Source organism: Phaseolus vulgaris, chromosome 11, assembly GCF_000499845.2.
Source record: "Phaseolus vulgaris cultivar G19833 chromosome 11, P. vulgaris v2.0, whole genome shotgun sequence".
Lineage (NCBI taxonomy): Eukaryota > Viridiplantae > Streptophyta > Magnoliopsida > Fabales > Fabaceae > Phaseolus > Phaseolus vulgaris.
In genome coordinates, this window is record NC_023749.2 from 7,712,180 (window position 1) to 7,739,023 (window position 26,844).

The 26,844-nt window shown below is 34.6% G+C and overlaps 2 protein-coding genes across 2 annotated transcripts; one reads left to right on the forward strand and one right to left on the reverse strand.

Annotated features, from left to right (window-relative positions):
* Positions 1-6,185: 6,185 nt before the first annotated feature.
* On the reverse strand, positions 6,186-6,686 carry LOC137823395 (transcription factor TCP15-like). Its single transcript, XM_068628510.1, has one exon. The coding sequence runs from the start codon at positions 6,684-6,686 to the stop codon at positions 6,186-6,188; it is 501 nt and encodes a 166-aa protein (XP_068484611.1).
* Positions 6,687-20,971: 14,285 nt separating this feature from the next.
* LOC137838280 (ruBisCO large subunit-binding protein subunit alpha) lies at positions 20,972-24,455 on the forward strand. The gene is made up of 8 exons (XM_068647547.1): positions 20,972-21,250; positions 21,361-21,535; positions 21,627-21,748; positions 21,856-22,063; positions 22,156-22,301; positions 22,570-22,876; positions 23,157-23,608; positions 23,963-24,455. The coding sequence occupies exons 1-8, from the start codon at positions 21,194-21,196 to the stop codon at positions 24,248-24,250; spliced, it is 1,755 nt and encodes a 584-aa protein (XP_068503648.1). The 5' UTR covers positions 20,972-21,193; the 3' UTR covers positions 24,251-24,455.
* The last annotated feature ends 2,389 nt before the right edge of the window (positions 24,456-26,844 follow it).

Below are 26,844 nucleotides of genomic sequence, written 5' to 3' on the forward strand. Positions count from 1 at the left end.
ATAAGTTTCTAATTTGATCTGTTGTTTAGTGAATTAAGCTGTTTGATATTTAAATTCAAATATATTCATTTACTTTGTACAACATAAAGTCCCAAAGATCCATTTTGTAAGCTTCCATTCTACTCGGGCTAGCTGTGAGCAAAATTTGGCTTGGAAAGGTATATGGGCAGCAATTGTAAGGTGCATTTGGGACTAGAGAAATGTTGTTTTGTTTAACCAAAAAGTAGAAGATGCAGACGAAATCTTCCAAATGGCCAAGCTCAAAGTGTGGGCATGGCTGAAACACAGATCAAACTCCTTTGAGTTCTCCTATTCAGACTGGATCCTTAACCCGTCAATATGTTTAAGTAGTCTCAAATAATTAAAAGTGAGTGCCAGAGGGGTAATAGGAGAATTTATGAGCAATCCATCAGCTACGGAAGGGTTTGGATCTGGCTTCTGGAATTGATGGAGGTAAAGTAACATAGCTAAGGAGGAATCCAAATCAGAGGATGGATGGAGTTTGATGGATGGTGTTGGATGGATGGTGTTGAACTTGAAGATCGGTGTTGGATGGCTGGTGTTGATGGCTCCAAACGATTAAAGCAGGGATTGTTTTGCCAAGTAGAGGATGGGAAATGTCCCTTACGTGTTATGGTTGATAGATGGATACTGTAGCAAGGAGGGACAGAACAAATTGCTCACTAGTGAGTCATAAGTAGGGTAGAAAGCACACCACACTGGCAGATAAGCAACTGAAGATGTGATCCTGATTTATCTATGTTGGCGCTGGAGGAAAATAGCTGGTTGGCGGGTTTCGATGGAGCTCAAGTACCAAACAACTAGGCTATCCAGGGGTGGTGCTGGTTCTAGTAAGCAGCCATAGGGTGTAGGTTGGGGGAGAGTATTGCAGGTCAATGATTGAAGTACAATAGAGTAGTCTGTCTGGCTGGTGTTTACCAAGTATGAGGCAAGCAAGAGGCTGGCCTTTCTAGCTGTTGTTTAGTCTGAAGTACTAGAAAGGAGCAGAAAGAATGAGAAATAGGTGGCTTGTGCAGGGCTTACTGAATTTAAAGTAATCCATATGAAGTTCTGGTTGATGTCTATTGTTGACGAATCTATGCAGGGATGCACTTTTGTCTCTGGTGGTGGTGGGATTCGAGAAGCTTGCTGTCAGAAGTAGTATAACCTGTTTAAAAGTCACTCTGGTGCAATCATATAAGGTGGCACAAGGCTTGCATGTAAAAGGGGAGGTTTGGTGGTTTGATTTAGTCTATGAAGGAAGACAAGTAGATGTAGCTGAAGGTGTTGTAATTAATTGGCCACCACAGAATTTGTACATGGAAGCTGAGTAAAGAGGGTGGATATTTGCCTCTCTTTGTTGAAGTGCAACAGGGGGAGTAACCCGTGGCCAGCATAAAAATATGAAGGGACGTTGTCATGTTGTGTAGTGCGGAGTAACCATGTATTAGGTGCAAGTTAGGAGGATTTTGTTGCTCTTTCAAGGGCAGTTGGAGTGCTTCAATTAAAGGTGCAACTGCGTTGGGTTTGTGAAGGCTCTCTCAGCTTTCAAGAGCTTATTTATCCAGGAATAGGGAAGCAAAAGCACTATGTTCCCCTATTTTTATCTGTTATTGGCTTGTAAGCATGAGGGTAAAAGGGTTGTTTCTTGTATAAGGGTTGAGACACCCCTGAAGTGTCCCATAAACTTAATTCAATTTATTTTTTGCTGATAAAGAAAACATCTATAAAGGACTGTTTCCTCTTATTCGTCTTCCCTACTGCCTTCCCTTTCTTTTCCATCCACAACTCCTTCTTTTTGTTTTTAACCGGTTCATGTACATGTGATTTCCTAACTTCTCTAGGTGGGTCGCTTACTAAGTCAGCTCTTTTGTAATTTGGATGTTCACATAAAGTTTCTTGTTCACAATATAGATTTCCAGCTCCTTCTCCAATCTACCCAAGTTTGCTACCTCAAAAAATTGCACGAACCCAAATTTTCTTCCCCGTCTGTTAAATCTACGTGAAATGACCACTTCCTTCATCCTTGCCCAATTCTGGAAGATCTTAAGCATATCATATTCCCCATGACATACTGGAAAGTTTGAGAAGAAGAAAGTAATGAAGTTGCTTGACGAATGTTGCATCGCACGTCCCTCGGATCTCCTCCAGCGATCCTCCCTCATTTTTCCAAAAACTTATAAAATTTCTAGTTATAAGCAATGTGGTACATGCATCTTTCATATGTTTATTTGTGACATATTTTGATTTTTTTTTTTTACTAACATATACACTTCATTAATTGGGATGCATAATCTTTGTGTTATGTTCAATTTTTACATCAATGTGAATTTTTTTTCACTTTTTACACTACTAATATTTATGTTATTTTTAAATTAATATAAAATATGTAAAATAACTTATTTTTTAAATATTTTTAAGCCTTAAAGAATAAAATTAATATATTAAGCATTTAGTGGTTAAAGGTTCTTTATTCATTCAAAGGATTTGAGTTTGATTCCTTCTCATAATTAATTAATTTTTCACTTCTATTTATTTTATTATTTTTTACTGATAAAAAAAATATTAATCTCACATATTATGTTGGTTTTTTGATCATCATGGGGTCTATTTATTTTTGTTTTTACCAAAATGGGATCGTTGTCCAAAAAATTACAAATCTGGGGCAAGTCGTGCCAACTTGGCACGACATATGCCACGTCAACCTGAAATCGTGTCAAGTTGGCACGACTTTGTCCACGTCATATTTTTAAAAAAAAATTCTTGTTTTTAAATATATATATATATATATTATAATTATTTAATTATAATTAAAATTATAAAATATGTAATATTTGAAATTAATTTGATAAATAAATTTTTTATTAAGGAATAAATACTTAGGTAAAGAAAATGAGTAAATTAATAATCAAACTTGAAATTGAATTTTATTATCAAGCTTGTTTGTGCGGACAATTGTTTCTATTGTGACCTTCGGTTCTGCAATATGAACATTTTTTATGTTTATTTAGAATTGAATTATCTATTTTATGGATTAAATTAGACCTCATAAGCTTGGAAATATTATGGAGACTGTACATTGGGGCGATAAATGTCTTTAGCTGTAAATGAATGAGCAAACAACAATTACATGTGGACAAGGCATACGTATAACTTGAAACTCCCCACAATTCTCTATTTATTTTTCAAATAATTAATTCTCATTTCTATTTATTTCCAAATGCAATAAAAAAATTCATATTTTTTATTAATCTAATAACCAAATTAATATATTACATTACCGTCAAACATGATCCATACACAATTTTTTTTTTATTGCTTAAAACTAACACCCTTAGAAAATTATGTATCAAATTAATTTTAAACATTACATAACTTACTACTCAATATATAAATAAGTAAATTTTACAAGAAAATTAAAAAAATAATATATATATATATATATATATATATATATATATGACGTGGACAAAGTCGTGCCAAGTTGGCACAACTTCAGGGGTTGATGTGGCAGAAGTCGTGCCAACTTGGCACGACTTCATGCTGACGTGACAAAGTCGTGCCAACTTGACACGACTTCTACATATGAAGTCGTGCCAAGTTGGCACGACTTGTCCAGATTTGTAATTTTTTTGAAAGCGATCCCATTTTGGTAAAAACGAAAAAAAAAAGACCCCATAATGGTCAAAACCCCTATTATGTTTGTTATTGTAGTTCAATAAGTTTTTCTTTGATCAAACACATGCAAATACATATATAACATCCAAATACATATATATTAAATTAAAATGCTAATTTAATAGTACAAAATAGTGGTTTAAATATTGTTTGGATTTAAATATAAGCATGTAATAAAGTTGAAAGGATTCACTCACATGTCATTTTTTTTTTATCAGCAATAAACAATATATACATATGAACCACTTAAGGGGTGATCAAACCCATATACAAGAAGATCAAGAGCATCCTAACAACAAAAATCTTACCGACATCTACTCTAAATATAACCCTGAAAAAAACTCCTACCGACAACAAACTAAAGCGAAGAAAGACAAACCAACGATTCAAGACACCAATCAGAAAAAGAAAAACAAGTAGAAGGGAATTTAGAAGTGATCCAGGACCAAACCTTCAATTGAGCCGAAAAAAGAACTCAGAAGAATCCAAAACTCTATCTTTAAAAATAATCTTATTCCTATGACTTTAAATCTCACTAACCACCGCAATCTTGATATTTCTCATCCCTAAATTGACTGACTCTGGAGCATTACTCGCTCTGAATTGCAAAATATGGGAGTAAGCGTGAAGAGGAGCAGCCGACGAAATACCTAACCACGCATGACAAAGATTCCACACCAGCCAAATTACTTTGCAGAAGAAAAAAAACATATGATTTAGCTCCTCCTCACTTACCCCCACAAAAGCAACAACAAACACTTTCGACCGCAATCTCGCGTCTGAGTAAATTAGCCTTGGTAGCGAGCTTATTTTCCAGCACCCTCCAAGCAGTAACCTGAACAGAAGGCAAAACCTTAATCCTCCAAAGTAATTTAAACATCCTCACCCAGTCCCCCCTCATTCACACCTCATAGAATCTCGTAAGCCGAATTAACTAAGAACTGATGAAGCTTATCGACTTTCCAAACCCACCTATCAACTTTCTCCAGAACAGGGCACGAGACATGCACTACCTCGAGAAGTTGTATAACTTGAACCTTCTTCTGATCAAATAGACTTCTTCTCCACACCAAAGACCACTTCCAGACACCGTTTGTCCAAAACCCACAACGACTCAACAACGCATCTTTCTCGACGCTCAAAGAAAAAAGCCTTGGGAACTTAAACTTCAAAGATTCAACGCCTACCCACCAGTCCTCCCAGAACTTGATAGAATTCCCATTACCAACTTCCCACTTTAAGCAGTATCAGAAATTACTACCCCATTTCTCTAATTTCCATATCAACTTCAAATCTTTCCACCAAAGGGAAACATTATAGATACACCTATCTTGCTTCAAATTTCTCCATACTCCATATATGGACTCTACAACCTCCTTCCACAAACCTACCTCATTACACCCCCAACTGCCACACCCATTTACCCAGCAAAGCCAAGTTGAAATCCTTGATATTAACTACTCCAAGCCCACTACTTTCCCGAGACTCACCGACCTTTTCTCAAGAAACCCAAACGATCTTCCTCCCTTCAGAACCCCACCCCCAAAGAAATTTTCTATAAATACTCACGATCTTTTTTATCACAATAACAGACAACATAAACATTGTCATCTAAAACTATGCAATAGCCGAAAGAACTGACTTGATGAGACAAATCATTTTAACCATAGACAAATTCCTACCTTTCCACCTTCCCAATTTGGATTTGATTCTAGCCACACTCCATCCCAAAACGCTTCCCTCTTATAAAACCCCCAGTCCAGTTTGTTGCTGAATGAAACATGTAGGAATCTCTTGGAGTACTTTTCCAAGTTGAGTTAAATGCAATACATGTGTAGTTTTTTGTGATGATTTATGTAATGTAAAATCTTGATCGTCACTTTTTTTATAAGGATTGAGATATTCTTTAAATATCTTATGTATTTATTTTATTCTTTTGTTGAATAAAAAGTATTGTTTGGTTGACATATTTCAAATTAAAGGAATTAAAAATAGATAATATTTTTACAAAAGTAAAATTGAACTTTAAAATTTTTATACGAATAAAAATATATTTTATATTATATTTACTATTAATGGATTAATTGCGCAAAGACGTGAATGTTTTCTTCTTCATTTGGTAATTTTTTTCTTTAATTTTATAAAATAAAAGAAAAAGGTACCTAACTAAATCATATATGATTTTATGCGTAAAAAATTTATCTTATTGTCTTAGTTTTTTTTAAGTTGATTAGATTAGAAACTAATCTTATTTATAATATATGATTTCCGACGAAAATGTGATAACTTTATTATTCTATGTTCTTTTTATGAGTAATGATAAAAAAAACAACACAGAGCATTTTTAATTTTAAGTCCCAAGTGAATAGTGCAACCAAATTCAACAAGTTATATATCCTAATAACACCAAGGACATGGATTAACTTTGTGAATATTTGGTAATTAAAAGTAATTAAGAAAAACACTAGAAATCACTTCATTCTTTCATTCCATCACCACCTTCTACCTCAGCCCAACCTCGTCATCAATGATTGGAGCATTTCGATCTCAGCAGCAGAAAATTCCACATTAAAGTTTGCAAACACATCAAAATCGAAAGGTGGAAACGTCTCTTTTGAATTGATCTCGTTGTCTGTTGACAAATGTACCGAACTTGCATGTTGACCAACAACGTTATCACCCTCAGAAGGTAGTGGAAGTGTGGGTAGTGACGACGGTGAGGATGAAGATGGTGATGATGATGTTACATCAACCATGGAAGGTGATATCCCAGTGCCAGTTGCAGAAATAATGGAGGGTTCAGCCTGGCGTAGAAGCCACCCTATGGTTTCTCCGTGAGTCTTGTAACCTAGCTCACGAGTGAGTTGGAAGATGCGAGCAGCACACAAAGGTGGCAAAAGAACACGTCGTTCTCTGCCATTCACCTTGGTGTGGCGATCTTTCTTTGACCTTAGAGATGGTAGCTTTGTGTTGGTGGCTTGAAGAGGGAGTGGGGTTTTAGAAGCCATGGTTTTTGCTTGGTTAAACCAAACAACTTTGATGTGAACAAAACCTAATAAACTCAAGGCTCTTTATACTAATCATCCCACTCCACCAGCAGAAACGTTTATTAGTAGAGTAATATTTATCTTCTACAATTTTTTTTAAAAATATTTTTTGAAGAAAATATTCATTAAAACAATAAATGTATTAATTTCTTAAACATAAAAAAGTTGGAGGATTAGTAAGAAATTTTGTAAAACATGTAGAATTATTCCTATTTTCTGTTTTGGATGGTTGCTTAAATGGAAACATTTTAGATGTAATTCTTTTATTCTCAATTAGGATTAGCATTCACTTTGGTAATTTATGTAATAGAAAGTTTATATTAAAATTTAACACAAGTTATCAAGGCATTATTATTTTAATAAATAAGGAATTGTTTTTAATTTAAGGGTAAGGAGAGGATTTAGTATACCAATTATTGATATATTTCAATTTTAATAAAAAAAAATAACCAGTTCAATATTTTTTTTTTAAACTCGATTAGTGGTTAATATAATTGAGCACCATTCAATAGTTGTAACATATATATTAAAGAAAAAAATGAACATTAATATACAATTTATTTTTTATTTAGTAAATTTAAAATTATTAGTGACTTATTTAAAGTTAATTGTATATTAATCTTATTCTTTTCTTAACAAGCACACGTAATAATAATTAAAGACCAAAAACTTGCTTAATTAATTCAATTGTTAAAGAAATTCAAACAAAATAAATAAAATTAAAAAAATTGTAATAACTTTTTTTTTATCGTTCCAAAACTAAAATATGTTAATATTTTTTTTTATCAACAAAAAATAAATTAAATAAAAAAGAACACTTAAGTAGCGTCACCCTTAAACATAACACTGTAATAGATCAACAGGCTAGTTTCATCTAAAAGCTAAATGTTAATAATTTGTTGTGCTGAATCTTATCTATTTACCTTTATTTTAATGTAAGTTTCTTTTCTATTTGACATACAGTTGAGAAGGAATGAAGATGTTCACATTTATTTAGCCTTCAAAGTTTCAAATTGGGAAGGTTTTGGCATAATCTGAGCTTGAAATTTTTGGCTTGTGATGCAATGTGGTAAAACCATCAATGCCTGCATTTGTAACGCCCAAGAAAGCCTGAGCAAAATGAGCATTTTTAGTGTTATTCAAAGGTTTCAAATGCAATCCACCAAGGCACTTTAATCCACCAAGGCATTTTTAGAAGCTGCATTAACTTTTTGTGGTGCATTCCAAAAGTGCAGATGCAAATGACATGACATATGTAAGCAATGTGAGTGTTATAGCACTCAAGTTTAGGGCTTAAAACGTTTTGTAGCAGAGCTTCCTTGGTTGTCTTCTCTGCACAGGTTCAGTCTAAGAGTTATAAACGTTTCTGCTCTAAAGCATCTGAGTTGTCTTCTCTTTAGGCAATGAAACAAATCAAGTTGATAACTCACAAGCATGAAACCATATAAGGACTCCCCAAAAACAACCGTTTCATAACACACGTGCTGCTTCTTTCTTTTCACATAAAAACATAACATTTCTTTATGATTGAATAAAATAAAAATGTTAATTAAAGAGAAAAAAATGAGGTTTTAATATATATATAACATTTGATTATTTCATGTGACTATTGTTTAGACCATTTGTATATTTGAAGAATTATATATATATATATATATATATATATATATATATAACCTACTTAAAGTTGCGGGTTTTAAATTCATCAATAAAATTAAACAAGAAAGAGCTCATATTAGTAACATGTATTTTTAAACTTTGATTAAACAAAATCAAATTCTAATTGAAAAAAATAATAATAACAAACGTATTTGAGGATTCGTTGATATGAGTTGTAGTTATTCTCCCTTTTTTTTGCATAACAAAAAGTATAAAAATATAGGGAAAGTAAATATTTTAATGCGAACATGTATAGTAAGTATACATATGTTTTAATATGAACAGCTATATATAAAAATGTTTTAATGTAATAAAAAGTATCTGCTAATTTTTTAAAATACAATTAATACTTCTTTAATATATATTTTTTTAAATCAATTAAAGGGATAAATATTATTTATAAAAATTATGTTAAATATAATTGTATAAATTGGGAAATAAACAAATACTAAAATATTTATAATTTTAGAAGGGGTTTATTAATGGCGGTTACTAGAATCTATAGTAAAACACGCAATGTAAGAGATTTTTGAAACCCTAGTAAATATGAACGGTTTTCTAAAAAGTAACAATAAAGTATTTTAATTTTATTATTTTGAAAAGTGTGAAAATATTTCTTGAATTTTTTTGACGTACTTCACTCTTCCTTTCAGAAACTCTAAACTCCAGAGTGCGGGAGTGTTTTGTTTCACACTTTACACTTAACTTCGCCAATTTTTCACTCTTCCTTTCAGAAACTCTACACGGGAGTGTTTTGTTTCACACTTCTTAACTTCACCAATTTTCTAGCGTGGGGAGCAAACCATTAACCCTCAGGATCACAAATCTACATTTCACACTTCACTTCATCACTTTCCCAATGCTGAGAGCAAATCCTTTTTTGTTGCTCGCACGAGGACTGCAAGTGGTTTCACAAGTAAATCATTTCTATCTCTTTTGATTTTCATCTCTCAACCAATATTCTCCTTCCATTTTTCTGTTTTCCCTATTTAGGTTTCCAAAATTGGTTTTCAATTTTTCCATTTCTCACACCCTATATCACTTCTCTAGCTAACTCTTAATGAGTTCTTTGTTTTTGTAAATAAATTGTTCTCACATAGTGCGTTCCTGTTCCTAGTTCCATAACTGCGATGTGTTTTCGTTTCAGAACTACAATATATTTTATGGATTTGGTGTCTCAGATCTCTCTACTTCATCTCTTGTTTAAATTTGTTTGTCTCGTATTTTGTTATTGTACACAATATTGCTTACAACATATGGAAGTGGTTATTTGATGTTTAAAAGGAATGAAATAGGTTTTTATGGAAGTAAATATTATAGTTATTATTATTGTTACGATATAGCATGTTACCACTTTCTTTTTTTGCCTTTTGTTGATGTTGTTTAGTTTTTATGAACACTTCCCTTGCAGCCTCTCTCATAATCTCTTAACGCTTTCGCCTCACTTTTGTGGCTCATTCTTCAAGTAATATGAATCTTTGTTTTCAGTTAAACACAATTTGTTTTCATGTATGCTCAGATTGAATGTTATTTATTTTTAGTTGTTGTGATTTAGATTTAGTTAAATACAATTCATTTACTTTATTTATTGATTATGAGGCAAACCCATTACTAAAGAGTAGAGAAATGTAAGTTTATGTTTGTCCCATTGCCATTACAAGAAAAATTAGTTTTAATGACAAAAGGTTAATGATAAATATAAAATTTGTTACTATTTATATATAGTAAGTATACATATGTTTTAATATGAGCAACTATATATATAAATGTTTTAATGAAATAAAAAGTATCTGCGAAATTTTTTAAATGCAATTAATACTTCTTTAATATATATTTTTTAAAATCAATTAAAGGGATGAATATTATTTATAAAAATTATGTTAAATACAATTGTATAAATTGAAAAATAGATAAGCACTACAAAAATTTATAATTTTAGAAGAGATTTATTCTTGGAGGTTACTATAACCTCTAGTAAAACACACACATAGAAGAGGATTTTGAAACCCCCATAAATATGAACAGTTTTTTTAATAAGTAGCAATAAAGTATTTTAATTTTATTATTTTGAAAGGTGCGGGAATATTTCTTAATTTTTTTATGCACTTCACTCTTGCTTTTAGAAACTCCAGAACGCGAGAGTGTTTTGTTTCACACTTCACACTTAACTTCACCAATTTTTCACTCTTCCTTTTAGAAACTCTACACGGGAGTGTTTTGTTTCACACTTCACTCTTAACTTCACCAATTTTCTAGCGTGGGGAGCAAACCCTTAACCCTTAGGACCGCAAATCTACATTTCACACTTCAGTTCATCAATTTCCCAATGCTGGGAGCAAATCCCTTTTTGTTGCTCGCACGAGGCTGTAAGTGGTTTTAAAGGTAAATCATTTCTAACTCTTCTGATTTTCATCTCTCAACTAATATTCTCCTACCATTTTCTGTTTTCCCTATTTAGGTTTTTAAAATTGGTTTTCAATTTTTCCGTTTCTCACACCCTATATCACTTCTCTAGCTAACTCTTAGTGAGTTCTTTGTTTTTGTAAATAAATTGTTCTCACGTAGTGTGTTTCCGTTCTTAGTTCCATAACTGCGATGTGTTTTCATTTTGGAACTACAATACATTTTATGAATTTGGTGTCTCAGATCTTTCTGCTTCGTCTATTTTTTAAAATTGTTTGTCTCGTATTTTGTTATTGTACACGATATTGCTTACAACATAAGAAAGTGGTTATTTGATGTTTAAAATGAATGAAATAGGTTTTTATGGAAGTAAATATTATAGTTATTATTATTGTCACGATATAGCATGTTACCACTTTCTTTTCTTACCTTTTCTTGATGTTGTTTAATTTTTATGAACACTTCCCTTGCAGCCTCTCTCATAATCTCTTAACGCTTTCGCCTCACTTTCATTCTTCAAGTAATATGAATCTTCATTTTCAGTTAAACACAATTTTTTTTCATGTATGCTCAAATTGAATGTTATTTACTTTTAGTTGTTCTGATTTAGATTTAGTTAAACACAATTCATTTACTTTATTTATTGATTATGAGACAAACCCATTACTAGAGAGTGAAGAAATGTAAGTTTATGTTTGTCCCGTTGTCACTACAAGAAAAAATAGTTTTAGTGACAAAAGGTTAGTGATAAATATAAAATTTGTCACTATTTATATATTATTTGTGACAATTTTTTTCCTTCTCACTGATATTGTTTATAATAGTGACAAAACTAAACAATATCACAATAAGTATATTAAAATTAGTGATAAAGATAAAATTTGTCACTATTTATCTATTATTTGTGACTACTCATTTTATTTGTCACAAATGTTATTCATAATAGTGACAAAATTAAGAAATGTCACAATAATTATATTAAAAGGTTAACAACACATATTATAAATAATTACTAAAAAATATATATATTAATTTTTTTATAATAAGTATATAATTATTATAAATGTATTAAATATTTATAAATTAATAATTATTTTTATCAATGATAAATAATTAATTATTAGTATGTTAAAATATGTCTCAATAATAATGTGTTATAAATTTATTTTTATATATTTAATAAAAAATTTACAAGCACATATATTTATATTAGTGGTAAAGAATATTAAATTTAAGTTATTTTAAATTTATAATTTTTTATAAGTTAACAAAATAATATAATTAATAGTGATAAGTATAAAAATTGTGACTATTTTTTAATTTGTCACAAAAAGTTAAAAAATAATTGTTTTACTTTAAATTTGGAATTGAATGACAATGTAATGTAACTATTTTATGATGTTTTGATTTATATATGCAAATAAATTCACTCCATATCAAATTTCAACAACTTCTCAAGATTATACACTTAACTGCAAATGAAACGTCTCATAAGCAATGTTGTTGGTGAATCCTTTACATCCCAATTAGAAATAGGTAAGAATTCTAATAATTCTTGGATATTAGATACTAGTGGTGTTGAAATTTCAAGCCAAACCAATATATGTTTAAATTGCCTTACATCATTGTTGAATATGTTCTGAAACAATTAATTTTTCTAGTTCTGACATGTTTTATAATGTTTTATATATTTTTTAGTTTATCTTTAACCTTATATCTATTGCCAAACTCACAACAGTAAGTTTTCTTCTTACTTGGCAAACACTCAAAATTGGAAGGGAGGTGTTAGGTTTTCGCTACAGTAATACTAAGAACTAAGAACTACGAGAGATAAAAAAAATTTAAGACCAAGGGCAAAGCTGCCTCTTCATTCATTGAACTCGTATTCAAATAGGGTTTTCCCAAAGGATACAATGGGTTTCCCCTTTAAGTCACATTACATTGAAAATTGAAAGCAATTAAATTGAACATTCATTAGGCCCATTAAATCAGAAAGTCTTTCATCCATCTAGGTTTATTGATCTAACGTTTGGGCCTGTTGATGTTGTTGGGCCCTGGTGTAACATTACCATCCGCTGGCTGAGACACTTTGTCCTCAAAGTGAGTCTGATGTTCTTGTTGGGTTAAGTGGGATTGTTGGGCTGATTGGTTGGGCTTGGCTGTTATAGGAATTTGGTGAATGTGTGGGAGTGAAGGTTTGGACATAGGTGTAGGTGTTGTTGGACTCGGGTTAGGGTTTTCTACGTTTGAGGTATTAAGGAAAGTGGGTGAGGCACGGGGCTCGAGGGGGGAACTAATGTGGTTTACGGTAGTTGATGTGGGGACTTGAGATAAAGGGTTATTATGAGGAGTGGGTGGGGCACGGGTTTTTAGGGGTGGGCCAGGGGCATTTAAAAGATTATGTGTAGTGGCATGCGCAGAGTTATGAGTGAGGTTACGTGTAGTTGGGGCTTTCTGAATATTAGGTGAAGTGTGAGGCTCAAGATTTGGGCTCTTTGACACAATTGAGATTAGATGTGTTGGCGCATTTTGATTGGGCGGCAAGGGCGGTGTAGTCAGAGGGTCAGGTGTGGTTTGAATTGTGGAACTTAAAGGGTTAGTCGAGTTAATGTTCTTGCTGGAGTTTGAGTTTGGGTGTGGGGAGGGATATGGTGTTGGTCCTCTGAAAAGCCGGAGAAGTGAGACGTGGAAGACCGGATGAATGTGAGAGGAGGGAGGTAATCTGAGCTCATACGCAACGGTGCCTATGCGGCGGCTTATTTGGTATGGTCCCGAGTAGCGAGGAGATAGTTTTTGACAGGGACGACGTTCCACAGATTGTTGGCGGTATGGCTGGAGGCGAACCCAGACCCAATCATCTACGTTGAACGTGCGGTCCGAACGGTGCCGATTTTCCTGGTCGCACATGCGTTGGCGAGTTCTGAGGAGATTATGTTTGAGAGAGTGCAACACTAAGGTATGCTGATGTAGCAGATCTGAGATAGTGGTGCCAACGCGAGGCGTGTGCAACAAATCCAAGATGGTGGGAGGTGGACGACCGTATAGAGCATGGAAGGGAGAGGTGCCAATAGCCGAGTGATGAGTCGTATTGTGCCATAACTCTGCGAGGTGGAGGTATTGGTACCATGTGTGCGGGTGGTCCTCCGTGAAACATCGCAGGTAAGCTTCGAGCCCTCTATTTAAAACCTCAGTTTGCCCATCCGTTTGTGGGTGATAGGCAGAGCTAAATTTTAATGTTGTACCTTGAGCTTTGAATAGTTGTCTCCAGAACGTGCTAACAAAGAGTGGATCTCGATCTGATACGACTGTTTTTGGCATTCCATGAAAGCGGAAGATCTCCACAGCAAAGCGTCGTGCGAGTTGTTACGCCGTGAAGTGGGTGGGAAGAGCCAGAAAATGGGCGTACTTGGTGAGGCGGTCGCAGATAACCCAAACTACCGTGTGACCCGCAGAGGAAGGTAAGTGAGTTATGAAATCCATAGACAAATCTTCCCATACTTGTGCTGGTGTCGATAGAGGTTGAAGTAACCCCTGACTTTTTTTTGGCATGTATTTATTTCTTTGGCAAGTGACGCACTGTTGGAGAAATTGTTTCACATCCCGCGTCCATCCTGGCCAATAAAACGAGGCAACAATTCGAGCGAGGGTAGGCTTGAGGCTGGAATGGCCATTTGTGGGGGACTCATGCATTTCGTGGAGGATCTGTTCTCTAAATTTATTGGACGCCGGAAGGAACAGTCGGTGTCGAAAGAACAACATCCCATTGCGAACTGAGAACAAATTGGGTTGGGGTTGATCGTGCGTGCACGATTGAATTAACTGGGCACCTTCCGAGGTTTTGAAGAACTGTTGTAACTCTTGAAATAAGAGGGGAATCGGCGAAGACAAAGCAAACAACAATGAAGGTGTTGGTGTTCCTTGGCGGGATAGAGCATCAGTAACTACATTTTGTGTTCCAGGTCGGTATAAAATTTGAAAATCATATCCTTGTAATTTTGCTGTCCATTTTTGTTGTTCTGGTGTTTGAATCGTCTGTGACAGTAATGTATGCAAGCTTTGTTGATCTGTGAAAATTTTGAAGTGTTGGCCTAGTAAGTACTGACGCCATTTCTTTACTGCTTCTGTTATTGCATACATCTCCCTTACGTACACGGATGACGCTTGGAGTCGTGGACACATCTTCTTGCTGAAGAATGAAAGTGGGCGTTTGTTCTGGCTGAGCACTGCCCCCACTGCCACTGCAGACGCATCGGTCTCCACTACAAAGGGCTGGCTGAAATCTGGAAGGTGTAGTGTAGGAACCCTTGCAATTTGTAATTTCAATTCGGTGAAAGTTGTATCAGCGGTCACAGGCCACATAAATTTCTGGTTATGTAATAAGTCGGTGAGAGGAGCGGCGAGAGTGGCGTAATGTCGAACAAATTTTCTATAAAAGCCGGTGAGACCGAGGAAGCCCCTGAGTTCCGTGAGTGAACGTGGTTGTGGCCAATTATGTATGGCAGTGACTTTTTCTGGGTCAGGGGAAACACCACCAAGAGAAATGATATGACCTAAGTAATGAACTTGAGTGGTTGCAAAACTGCACTTGGTTAGCTTCACAAAGAATTGCTTAGTGTCTAAGAGATCCAGAATAATCTGTAAATGAGTAATATGATCTTGTAATGTAGGACTATAAATTAAAATATCATAAAAAAAAAACTAGGACAAACCGCCTTAAATATGGTCGAAGAAAATCATTCATAGCAGCTTGGAATGTAGAGGGTGCATTAGTCAAGCCAAATGGCATGACTAAAAATTCGTAATGTCCATCAGTGGTCCTAAAAGCTGTCTTATGGGTGTCCTTTGGGGTGACTCTTATTTGGTGATACCCTGCGTATAAATCCAGCTTAGTGAATATTGTAGCTGAACCTAATTCATCTAGCAATTCATCGATGGTTGGTATTGGGAAGCGGTCACGGATGGTGGCTGCATTTAAGGCTCTGTAGTCAACACAAAAACGCCAACCATCTTTCTTTTTTATAAGGAGGACAGGGGATGAAAAAGGGTTGTTGCTAGGTTTGATGAAACCATCTTGCAACATTTCCTGAATGAGAGTAGTGATAGTTTCCTTCTGGGAGTGTGGGTAGCGATATGGTTTAACATTGATAGGAGGTGTGTGTGGGAGGAGGGGAATTTGATGGTCGTGTAGCCTCGGTGGGGGTAGCCCGTGGGGTATTTGAAAAATTGAGTGATGTTGGAGGAGAATGGCTTGGATGGGAAAAGGTAAGGAGTATAATGGGGAAGAGGAATTTTGTAGGTTGCTTTCTAGCTAGCTTGGGGATGATGATGGGCTATCAATTGACAAGAGGTGGAGAGATGCAATGGAGTTAGTAGAGAGATATTGACAAAACTGATGGTAGGTTGTTCTGGTGGGTGTAGAAGTGGTTGCCGCTTGTAGATTGATGGGTTGGTTTTGGTAGGTGAAGGCAATGCTGGGGATGGAAAAATCTGCCTTAATAGGTCCTAAGGTACGCAACCAGTCAATACCCAATACTACATCAGCTCCTTCAATGGGTAAGAGGTAAAAGGGAATTGTAAAAGTTGATGTTTGGAGGGAAATGTCGACGGAAGGACAAATGCCTTGGCATTGGATAAAGGCACCATTTCCGACCATCACTGACAGTGGGGGACTAGGTTGAAAGGGTAGGTGAAGGTGGTGAGCAATACGCGGTTGTAATATATTATGGGAGCTGCCAGAGTCAACCAGAACGGTGACAGGAAGGTTGTGAATCATTCCAGTAAATTTCAGGGTTTGGGGCGATGGATTACCAAATAGGGCCAGTGGTGATAAATGAAAATGTATGGTCTCTGGGTACTCTATAGTGGTGGATGGTTCCTCCACAGGATCCAGGGGTGGGTCAAGATCATCCAAGAGCAGTAGGAATCGAGATGGTGTGCATTTGTGTCCTGGGATATACTTCTCGTCACAGTTATAACATAATCCCTGTGCGCGACGCTCTTGTAGTTGAGTTGGGGTGAGTCGTTTAATGGGTAGGGTAGTCTGTGATTGGTGGTTTGGAGTGGTTCTTGTGGGTGGTGACTGGGAAGAAGTATGGATGGTGTTGTGGTTCTGAACTTGAAAAGGGCGTGGGATTCTAGGTTTGGAATCACGGTATTTGTCTTCAACGAGTTTAGCGAGACCAATTGCTTGGGAGATGGAGTATGGATTCAGAATGGACAATTCTCTACGAATATCTGGGTGGAGACCCGAGATAAAACAATTGAGAATAATATCTGGAGTGAGACCGACTGTGCAGTTACAGAGTTTTTCAAAACGAGTTTGGTATTCTGTTACCGTGGTTACCTGTTGTAGTTTGAAGAGCGATGCTTGATGGTTGGTGTATGTTGAAGGTCCAAAGCGGAGCTCCAGGGCACGGGTGAATGATACCCAGTCGGTGACCAGGTTGTTCTGGTGTAACCATTTAAACCAGCTGAGTGCTTCGCCTTTCATGTGAAAAGCGACCATCGATAGTCTTTGTGCAGGGGGAATCTGGTAAAATGAAAAATATTGTTCAGCTTGGAAAAGCCAGTCCAAGGGATCAGAGCCCTCAAAGAAAGCCAACTGCAACTTAGGTGGTCTAATATTAGAAGGGTTTGGTGGATGGTATTGTGGATGAGGGTTAGGGTTTGGCATGGTTTGTGGAGCAGGGATCTGAGGGTTAGTGGGGATGGGTGTTGTAGCTGCTGGAACAAAAGGGGTTTCTGCAGAGGAGGAACTTTGGTGGTTATGTGGAGGTATCGTATGATCTAAGAGAAGGGTAAGGGTGGACTGGATGGAGTCCTTTCTGGCTTCCATGGTGGCGCGACGGGTTTGTTGTTCATCCATCTGGAATTGAAGGGCAGAGAGACGTTCCTTGATGGAATTGAGTATGTCTTCTAGGTCTTTGGCTTGGAGTTTGGGAGCCATGAGAATCAATGAAAGCACCAATGTTAGGTTTTCGCTACAGTAATACTAAGAACTAAGAACTACGAGAGATAAAAAAATTTTAAGACCTAGGGCAAAGCTGCCTCTTCATTCATTGAACTCGTATTCAAATAGGGTTTTCCCAAAGGATACAATGGGCTTCCCCTTTAAGTCACATTACATTGAAAATTGAAAGCAATTAAATTGAACATTCATTAGGCCCATTAAATCAGAAAGTCTTTCATCCATCTAGGTTTATTGATCTGACGTTTGGGCTTGTTGATGTTGTTGGGCCCTGGTGTAACAGGAGGGGATTAGGGAATCTATGCATTATAGGAGTTACAGTGAGGTAGATGTGATAGATCAAACTATATAACTTCATTATAAATACAAAAATATTATTATGCACCTTGATAAAGTCATACTTTTTAGGTCTTTTTTCAAGTTATACCTTTTTTATGTCATTATGTGCTAAGAAATTGCATTATTTGCTTAATTGTTAAGTTTGTTTATTGATGTGAAAGTTATATTACTAACAATTATGGTGAGTGAAGGTGATTAATGAGTGCATAGTCCATGTTCTCACTAGATTGTGATATGGTTTTTGCTTTCGCACCCCCATTTTTTACCTACACCCCCCTTAATTGGTATAATGACATTGCCCTCATGGATTTTACATTTCTCTCTCACTCTCCTTCCCTGCTCTGCTCTGGCACTGTGTTTGTTCTTCGTTTACATCTCCCTCATTGCACTACACCACCACTATCGCCACTACTGTCGCCATTGTTACATCATCATTGTTGTAGTAGAATAAGATAGGGAGAATACTGCAAAGGAACAAAAAAAGAGAGAGAACGCCTTACAAACAAAATATTATTCCAAAAATCTCTTTCCATAATATATTTTATGTGTTTTAAAAAACTTGTTCCAAAAAACTCATTCCAAAAAAATGTATTCCAAAAGGTATTATATAGGCTCCAAAAAGTTTGTTATGGAAATCTTAGAAAACTTATTCCAGAATATATTTCATACATTTGAAATTTTCATTATGAAAAATCTTGTTCAAGAAATTTTTATTTTGTTCTAGAAATCTCATTCTAGGAATTTTGGAAAGTGTGTTCTGGAAGACTTTCATATCACTTTAAAGAAAACTAAAATGGTATTTTAAATATTATGGGGTACATGAAGAAAAATGAGGGTCTGCAAGAAGAAAAAGCCTTGTGATATAGTGCAGGAAAAATGCAGCTCTATAACTAAACTGTTTCTTCCTGCACCTCCCTATTTTCTTCTCCCACATCCATAAACTTTTGATATTCCAAAAATTTTCCTCTATAATATTCTAGATTATGTAATCTGGAAGTCTTTTTCCAAATTTGTAATTAGCTTCTAGATTATGTAATCCGGAAGCCTTTTTTCAAATGTATGATTAGTTTTCCGATTACATAATCTGGAAGTCTAAATTAGCTTATGAATTATGTAATTTGTAAGCCTTTTTTTAAATGTGTGTCCGGATTACATAATTCGGAAGCTACTCTCAAATCCAGACTTCTGGATTATATAATCCGAAATACCAATTTTTAAAAATATATTCTGAATTACATAATCTATAAGTTATTTTCAAATTCGAGATTAACTTCTGGATTATGTAATCTGGAATATGGAGGTGACAGAAGAACATATGGAGGTGCAGGAAGAAACAGTTCTATAACTAAGTCCACACTAGCCTAACTAGGAAGTGTTTCTCCCTACACCCCCAACAAATGGCTTCTTGCACCCCATCATTTTTGGAAAAGACCATTTTACTCCTTTTAAAAATGACTTTCAAATTATTTTTTTTGGAATATTTCTAGAACATACTTTCCGGAACAAATTTTATGAATTCCAGATTAACCACTGGAAATTAAAAAAATGTGTTCCAAAAAATATATTCTGGAATTATTTTTTGACTTCCAGATTTCCTATTCTGAAAAAACACTTTGTTTACAGAAACTCCTATTCCAAAAACAGCTTTTGCTTACATAATTTCTATTCCAGAATCACCCAAATTATCAAGAATAATACTGGTATTTCAAAGAATGTAGGGGTATGAAAAAAAAATATAGGGATGCAAGAAGAAAAATGTAGGGGTGCAGGAAGAAATATCCCTAACTAGGTTCCAAGCATTGGGCTGGGGTGGGGGTTCTGGATTAGAGTTAAGTCAAGGTCCAATCCTGTAGGATGAAGGACATCTTAAAGCCTACTGATCTACCGAGACTACTCTTTTATACACTATGGCTTATGGATCTTCTATGACAACAAAGACTATTATTGAGCTACAAATTTGAGTAAAAGGGTCCAATATTGAATATAATAGCTAACATTTTGAAACCATCTATATCTATATCTATAGATCCATACCCTAAACACTAAAAAAAACGAGCCAGAGAGGAAAAAATAATTGTTTCTGTTGTTTAAAATGTAGAAAATTAATATAATTACATATATCCTAATGAGGTGACCCTAAGTAAAGAAATAAGGAAGCATATCACAATTAGAGTCGAAACTGATCTTTAATAATAGTTAGAAATATTTTAAATTAATTTCTAATTAAATTAATAATTAATTTTATCAGGTTAGAAACCAATAATTTAATTAAAACAAGTTTTTTTACCTAACCATCTTGTTATTAAATTTCCTCCCTAACCCACGCTTTGATCCGTTAGATAAACAAAACCAATTCAACTCACTTTTTTTTCTATCGAATTCCAACTCAGAAATATATTTCCATATAACACATTTCTAATAAAAACACGTTTCCCTTTTCATAAATCCCATTTAGATGGGTTTCTGTCTTGCATCTGGTCTCTAGGCATAAGTTTATGTTTTGCAGTAGATTTGTATTTTATTTTTTTAGCATTATAAATAATCTTAATAATATTTTTAAATTATAATATTATTCTTACGACACTTTTCCACATGATATTACTATTATTCTAAACCAATATATAGTAGTTCGGAAGAATTTTTCGCTATTTAAAATGTGAAATAAGAAAAAAAAAACACTTTTATCAACCAAATAACAAACAAACCGTAACAACTTCATAATTTATTGAACATTTATGCATGTTATATTATAATATTAAATTTTAATAAAACAATAATCACTTTACAAATTACATTTCACGCATTAAAATTAAAAATAAAAATCCTAATTTGAATAAATAAAATTGTCTATAAGTAAAGTCGATTTTATTTTTAGGAGAAGAAACGGTTTTGTTTTCTTACATGGTGTAGTAAATAATAGTAAGCGACAAATCCGAAGTTGCAATTTGCGTTAACAAGAGCCTCCCAACGGTTCTGGAATAGGTGGAATTTTCTAGAACCCCAACACTCTCTCCATAAAAGCCCAAACCCTAATCTTCTTCACTCTGTTTCAGTGTATTAGAGTTACCACTCCCTTATCCATTTCCCTTCACTCCACACCATGGCTTCTGCAAACGCTCTCTCTTCCGCTTCCATTCTACGCACTCCTAACCGCCAGGTTCCTTCTCCAAATTCAATTCAATTTCATTTTCCTCCGAACACCTAACATCCTAGTTTTTATGTTTATCTCCGTCTCTGTTTTCGATTTTTTTTTTTCTTTTCTTACAGTCTCTGACCCGAAGAGCGAACCACAACGGAAGAGTGAATTACCGGCAACCGAATAGCCGTTTCGCGGTGAAGGCCTCCGCCAAGGAGATTGCGTTCGACCAGAGTTCCCGGGCTGCGATTCAGGCCGGCATTGACAAGCTCGCCGACGCCGTTGGGCTGACTCTTGGGCCGAGAGGTGGGCTTTTATTGTAAAACTAGATTTGTTTATTGTGTTTGTTAAGTAGAACAGAGATTCACGATTATTTCATTGCTTGCAATTTTTTTAGGGAGGAATGTTGTGTTGGATGAGTTTGGAAGTCCAAAAGTGGTTAACGATGGTGTGACAATTGCTCGCGCTATTGAGCTTCCCGACGCCATGGAGAATGCTGGTGCAGCTCTTATTAGAGAGGTTTGTGAATGTGTGGTTGTTTTTGTTGATGTTGGTAGTTTTAGACTGTGGAAAAATGTTAACTAAGGTTGCTAATAAGATTAATGATTCTGAAAATGTTAATTAAGGTTGCCAGTAAGACTAATGACTCTGCGGGTGATGGGACAACCACGGCTTCTGTTCTTGCTCGCGAAATTATTAAGCTGGGGCTTCTCAGTGTGACTTCTGGGGCAAATCCTGTGTCTCTTAAAAGAGGAATTGATAAAACTGTGCTGGGATTGGTGGAGGAGTTGGAGAAGAAAGCAAGGCCTGTCAAAGGTGGAGATGATATCAAAGGTATTATTGCAATGTTATTATTGTCAATGTTTTTGCTATGTAGATGCTGCTTTAAGAGCTTTTTTTTATGTATTTTGTTGGTGTTGTGGCAGCTGTTGCATCTATATCTGCTGGGAATGATGAGTTGATTGGGCAAATGATTGCGGAAGCAATTGATAAGGTTGGACCTGATGGTGTTTTGTCCATCGAGTCTTCGTCTTCATTTGAGACGACGGTTGAAGTGGAAGAAGGAATGGAGGTGCGATTTCTATGCAGAATTGTGATAATAGAAGATAAACTTTTCAATAAGTACTCTTATATAAGAAATAAGAAGACAACTTGAATTTTTTTTTTCTTTTATAAGCTAAAATGAATTTATCCACTTTAATCTATAGAAGCTTTCTTATTTACCCTTTCTAAAAGTTGAGACACATAGTTTAACTTATGTTTCTTTTGTAAAGTTTATCTAAATAGGGCCAAAGAGTTGTGTTGTTTATGAGTCTAATTGTATGGCTTTAATCTTGTAGATTGACAGAGGGTATATTTCACCTCAATTTGTTACAAACCCTGAAAAGTTGACAGTTGAATTTGAGAATGCGAGAGTGTTGGTTACGGATCAGAAGATTTCAGCAATAAAGGATATAATTCCATTGTTGGAGAAAACCACTCAACTGAGAGCTCCTTTGCTTATCATTGCGGAGGATGTCACCGGTGAGGCTTTGGCCACCCTTGTTGTGAATAAGCTGCGTGGTATCCTTAATGTTGCTGCCATCAAAGCTCCGGGCTTTGGTGAGCGACGAAAGGCCCTCCTTCAAGACATTGCTATATTGACTGGTATGTGAACTTATATCTGTTTTAAATTTGTTGTTGGATATTGCCTGAGCACAGACAGTATTTTGTGGCTAATGTGAATGATTTGTTGATGTTGTTCATGTTATAAGTATTATAATCATGTCAATGTTTATTCTATAAGTAGGAGCTGGCACATCTTCAATGTCTAATAAAGTACATCTATAAGTAGAAAACACAAATTTGTTGTGGAAGTATAACTTTGTAGTACTATTTTTTTTTTCTTGAGATACTTTGTTAACAACTTTGTACGTTGAACTGGAAGGTGCTGAGTTCCAAGCGAGTGATCTGGGATTGCTTATTGAAAGCACCTCAGTTGAGCAGCTTGGTTTGGCTCGGAAAGTGACCATCAGCAAGGATTCTACTACTCTCATTGCTGATGCGGCAACAAAGGATGAGTTGCAAGCCAGAATTGGTCAGTTAAAGAAGGAGTTGTCAGAGACTGACTCAGTGTATGATTCTGAGAAACTGGCTGAGAGGATAGCTAAATTGTCTGGTGGAGTTGCAGTCATCAAGGTTGGTGCTGCTACAGAGACTGAACTTGAGGATCGAAAGCTACGAATTGAGGATGCGAAGAATGCAACTTTTGCTGCCATTGAGGAAGGTATTGTTCCTGGTGGAGGTACTGCACTGGTTCATCTCTCCACTTATGTCCCAGCAATCAAGGAAAGGCTTGAGGAGGCAGACGAAAGGCTAGGAGCTGACATCGTGCAAAAGGTGAGAATGATGATCAATTTGCACATTCTCTGACGAGTATGGTGTAATTATTGCTTTCACAAGCCGCAATAATTGCAAGCTACAAACCCATTCCACCTTAAACTTATTTGTTTAGATGCTTTTTAAAATCCCTTCACATTTCAGGATGCTTCAGATCTCAAATGGAAAATGGTATCTACATAATAATCAAGATTAAATTTATCCTTTCTCAATATATATACATTGGACTAATGAATTTTCTATTTATATTTATAATCTTTAATAAGCTTAATATCTCATTTGATATGCTGTGATAGAAATCTAAAAAATATTATGAATGCTGATCCTTCTGCTGCCTTTATGTACACAATGTAGGCTCTGGTAGCACCTGCTGCATTGATTGCTCAAAATGCTGGAATAGAAGGTGAAGTTGTTGTGGAGAAGATTAAGAATGGTGAATGGGAGGTTGGTTACAATGCTATGGCTGACAGGTATGAGAATTTAGTAGACGCGGGAGTTATCGACCCTGCCAAGGTTACAAGGTGTGCACTACAGAATGCTGCTTCAGTTGCTGGAATGGTGTTGACCACGCAGGCCATTGTGGTGGAAAAACAAAAGCCCAAGGCACCTGTTGCCGGTGCCCCACAAGGCCTAACTGTTTGATTTTAGGTATTAGGCTACGGCGAAGAACAGTTTTGTGCAGAAAATCGAAAGAGCGTATTTATTCCAATGTCTGTTCAATCGAAAAAATGTATTTTATAAACAGTTTTAGATTGGCTTTTGGGAGAAGAGGGAAGTTATAAATTGGATCCTAGTTATGGTATTTTTATGATTGAAATAAGGTAGTCATTTGATATTTTTCTTCCAAGTTTATTGTGTAAGCATAGGTAATTTTGGGCTCTTAATTTTAGTCTTTCGGTTATAATATTATCATTCACGTGGTTCTATATTGTAACGTATTAGGGTCCTTTGAATCTAATCATATTCTTTCAGATAGATTACCCTATTATTCCACTGCTAATTTTTTTTTCGGTTTAAATAAAGAACCTAAAGACCTGGGTATTCAAATTGCTGCTGGATTATTTTCTGCAGCAGCAAGGGCAGAATCTCGTTTTAAGTTGCAAATAACATTGTTTTTAGATAATTTTATATCTTCATTGAATGTATTCTAATTACACAGATTGTGATTGTATGATTTTCCGTTAAGTGAATGAATTTTGGAGTCATAAACCATATCCATTGCCAGAGTAAGCACCAGAGTTTTTGAAGTTTGATTTTTCAGAAAAGGCCGTCGGCTATCCATAGGAGAACATATTCACTGGCAAATAAGCAACCCAAATTTCTGCTTGTTTTGCGTTGTGGATGTGAAATGTATTTTAAATTATGTTACCATTTGATTCTATACTGTAGTATTAAGGGCTTAAAATTAAAATTTAATTTGACTACTGTGAAGTGGTGTTTAACTTTCTATTGAAAGACATAGTCAAGAATCTTAATTCAATATTTTATCTAAGCCTTTAATAGTCTATTAAATGGCTTGTTATTTTAATCAAAGAGAATTAGGTAAGGTTTTACACGGATTATATTGGTCGTTTATGAGTTGTTACTCGAGATAATTTGACTTTAGGAAGTACATATTTATATATTTTTAACAAGAATTATCTTAAGTGGACTGCTTCTTCTGCACCTTCATCACTTCTTCAGCAATTCCTATATTAAAACCGATTTTATCGTTATACCCTGAGTAAAAAATATTAAAAAATTAAAATTTAATCTAATTTTTACTTTAATCTACTTTTACTTTTCACATTCACTTTCACTCACTTTGCACCTTCACTCCCCCAGCGGCATCCCATCCCCTTCCAAAGCTCCACCTCCTTCAAAACTCTCCTCCCTTCTAAAGCTCTCTGTCACGGTCCTTCATTGTTCACGTTACCCTCTTCATCCACAGTATTTTAAATGGGATAGAGTAATTCGATAGTTTTAGATAGTTAAATAGATTCCAAATTATTTAATGCCATAAGGTTTTTATTATTACATATTTGATAGATTTATTTTTTAAAGTAAGTTTTGGATTACATAATCCAGTATTGTTTGTTGTTGAATATGTTTCAGATTATGTAATTTAATAATTCTGGTAGGATTTATAGTTTATATAAGTTTTGGATTACGATATTATATAGTTAGTTGTTGAATAGGTTCTAAATTATATAATTCGGTAAATTTATCCTAGGATCTCGACTACATAATTTGAAATGTGTAATTTTTTAGTTCTTTACTACGGATTTTATTTTTGTGTTCCAGAATATGTAAATTATAATATATTTCTATTTTTACTTTTTTACTGAAAAGTAATTTTGGGATTTTTTAAATTTATGGAGGTAGCTGAAGAAGTGATTGAGGTTCAGGAAGAATGACCTTCATTTTTTTTTATTTGGGCTCTACGTCAAGCTTGAGCTTCATCTCTTGTGCTGATATGGTTAATACTATATACACTCCACTATTTTAGTAACACACTTTCCTCTAATACTCAAAACAGTTATCTATACCTAGAGAGAAAAACAAATATAAGCTTGTAGAAATATAATGTGATGAAAGAAATTGATAAAAACAAATAAGAAATATACAATACGTGTATTTCAAAAGTGGATGTATAATATTGTCTTGGATCTTCATGAAACATTTTTCTAAACCATAACATGTACATCCTTTTCAAGCGTGATAGTGCACTCTGCAATTACATAATTCACAACAGTTACTTCATAGAATGGAGGATCATTTCAAGGGCTAACTTTGCAAAAGAATAACTGCAGTAATGTAAGAAAAAATTAAAACATTTACTTTATCAGAAAGATTTTAGACATATTATCAGAAAAATTATAAATCAAGGATAATAAAACATTTATAAGAAAATTCTTTAAGTTTGTTTATGAACTTATTTAGAACCTATAATTGTTAACATATATTAACATAATTACAACCAAAACACAATAAGCTAGTAAAAAATTTTAAAATATAAAGCATGAATAAAAAATTAGAAATGTGAAGCTTATAAAATATTGTCAACACATATATAAAATATATTTCTTACTTCATGGTACTAATAAATAAATAAAAAATCATCTTCACTAAAAAGACAGTAAGAAATAAAAAGAAATCATTAGTAACACTTGACTATGTTTGGGTATCAATTTATCCAATAATTCTAAATGATAATCATATATAATATAGTCTTTTACACACTTATTTTTCAAAAA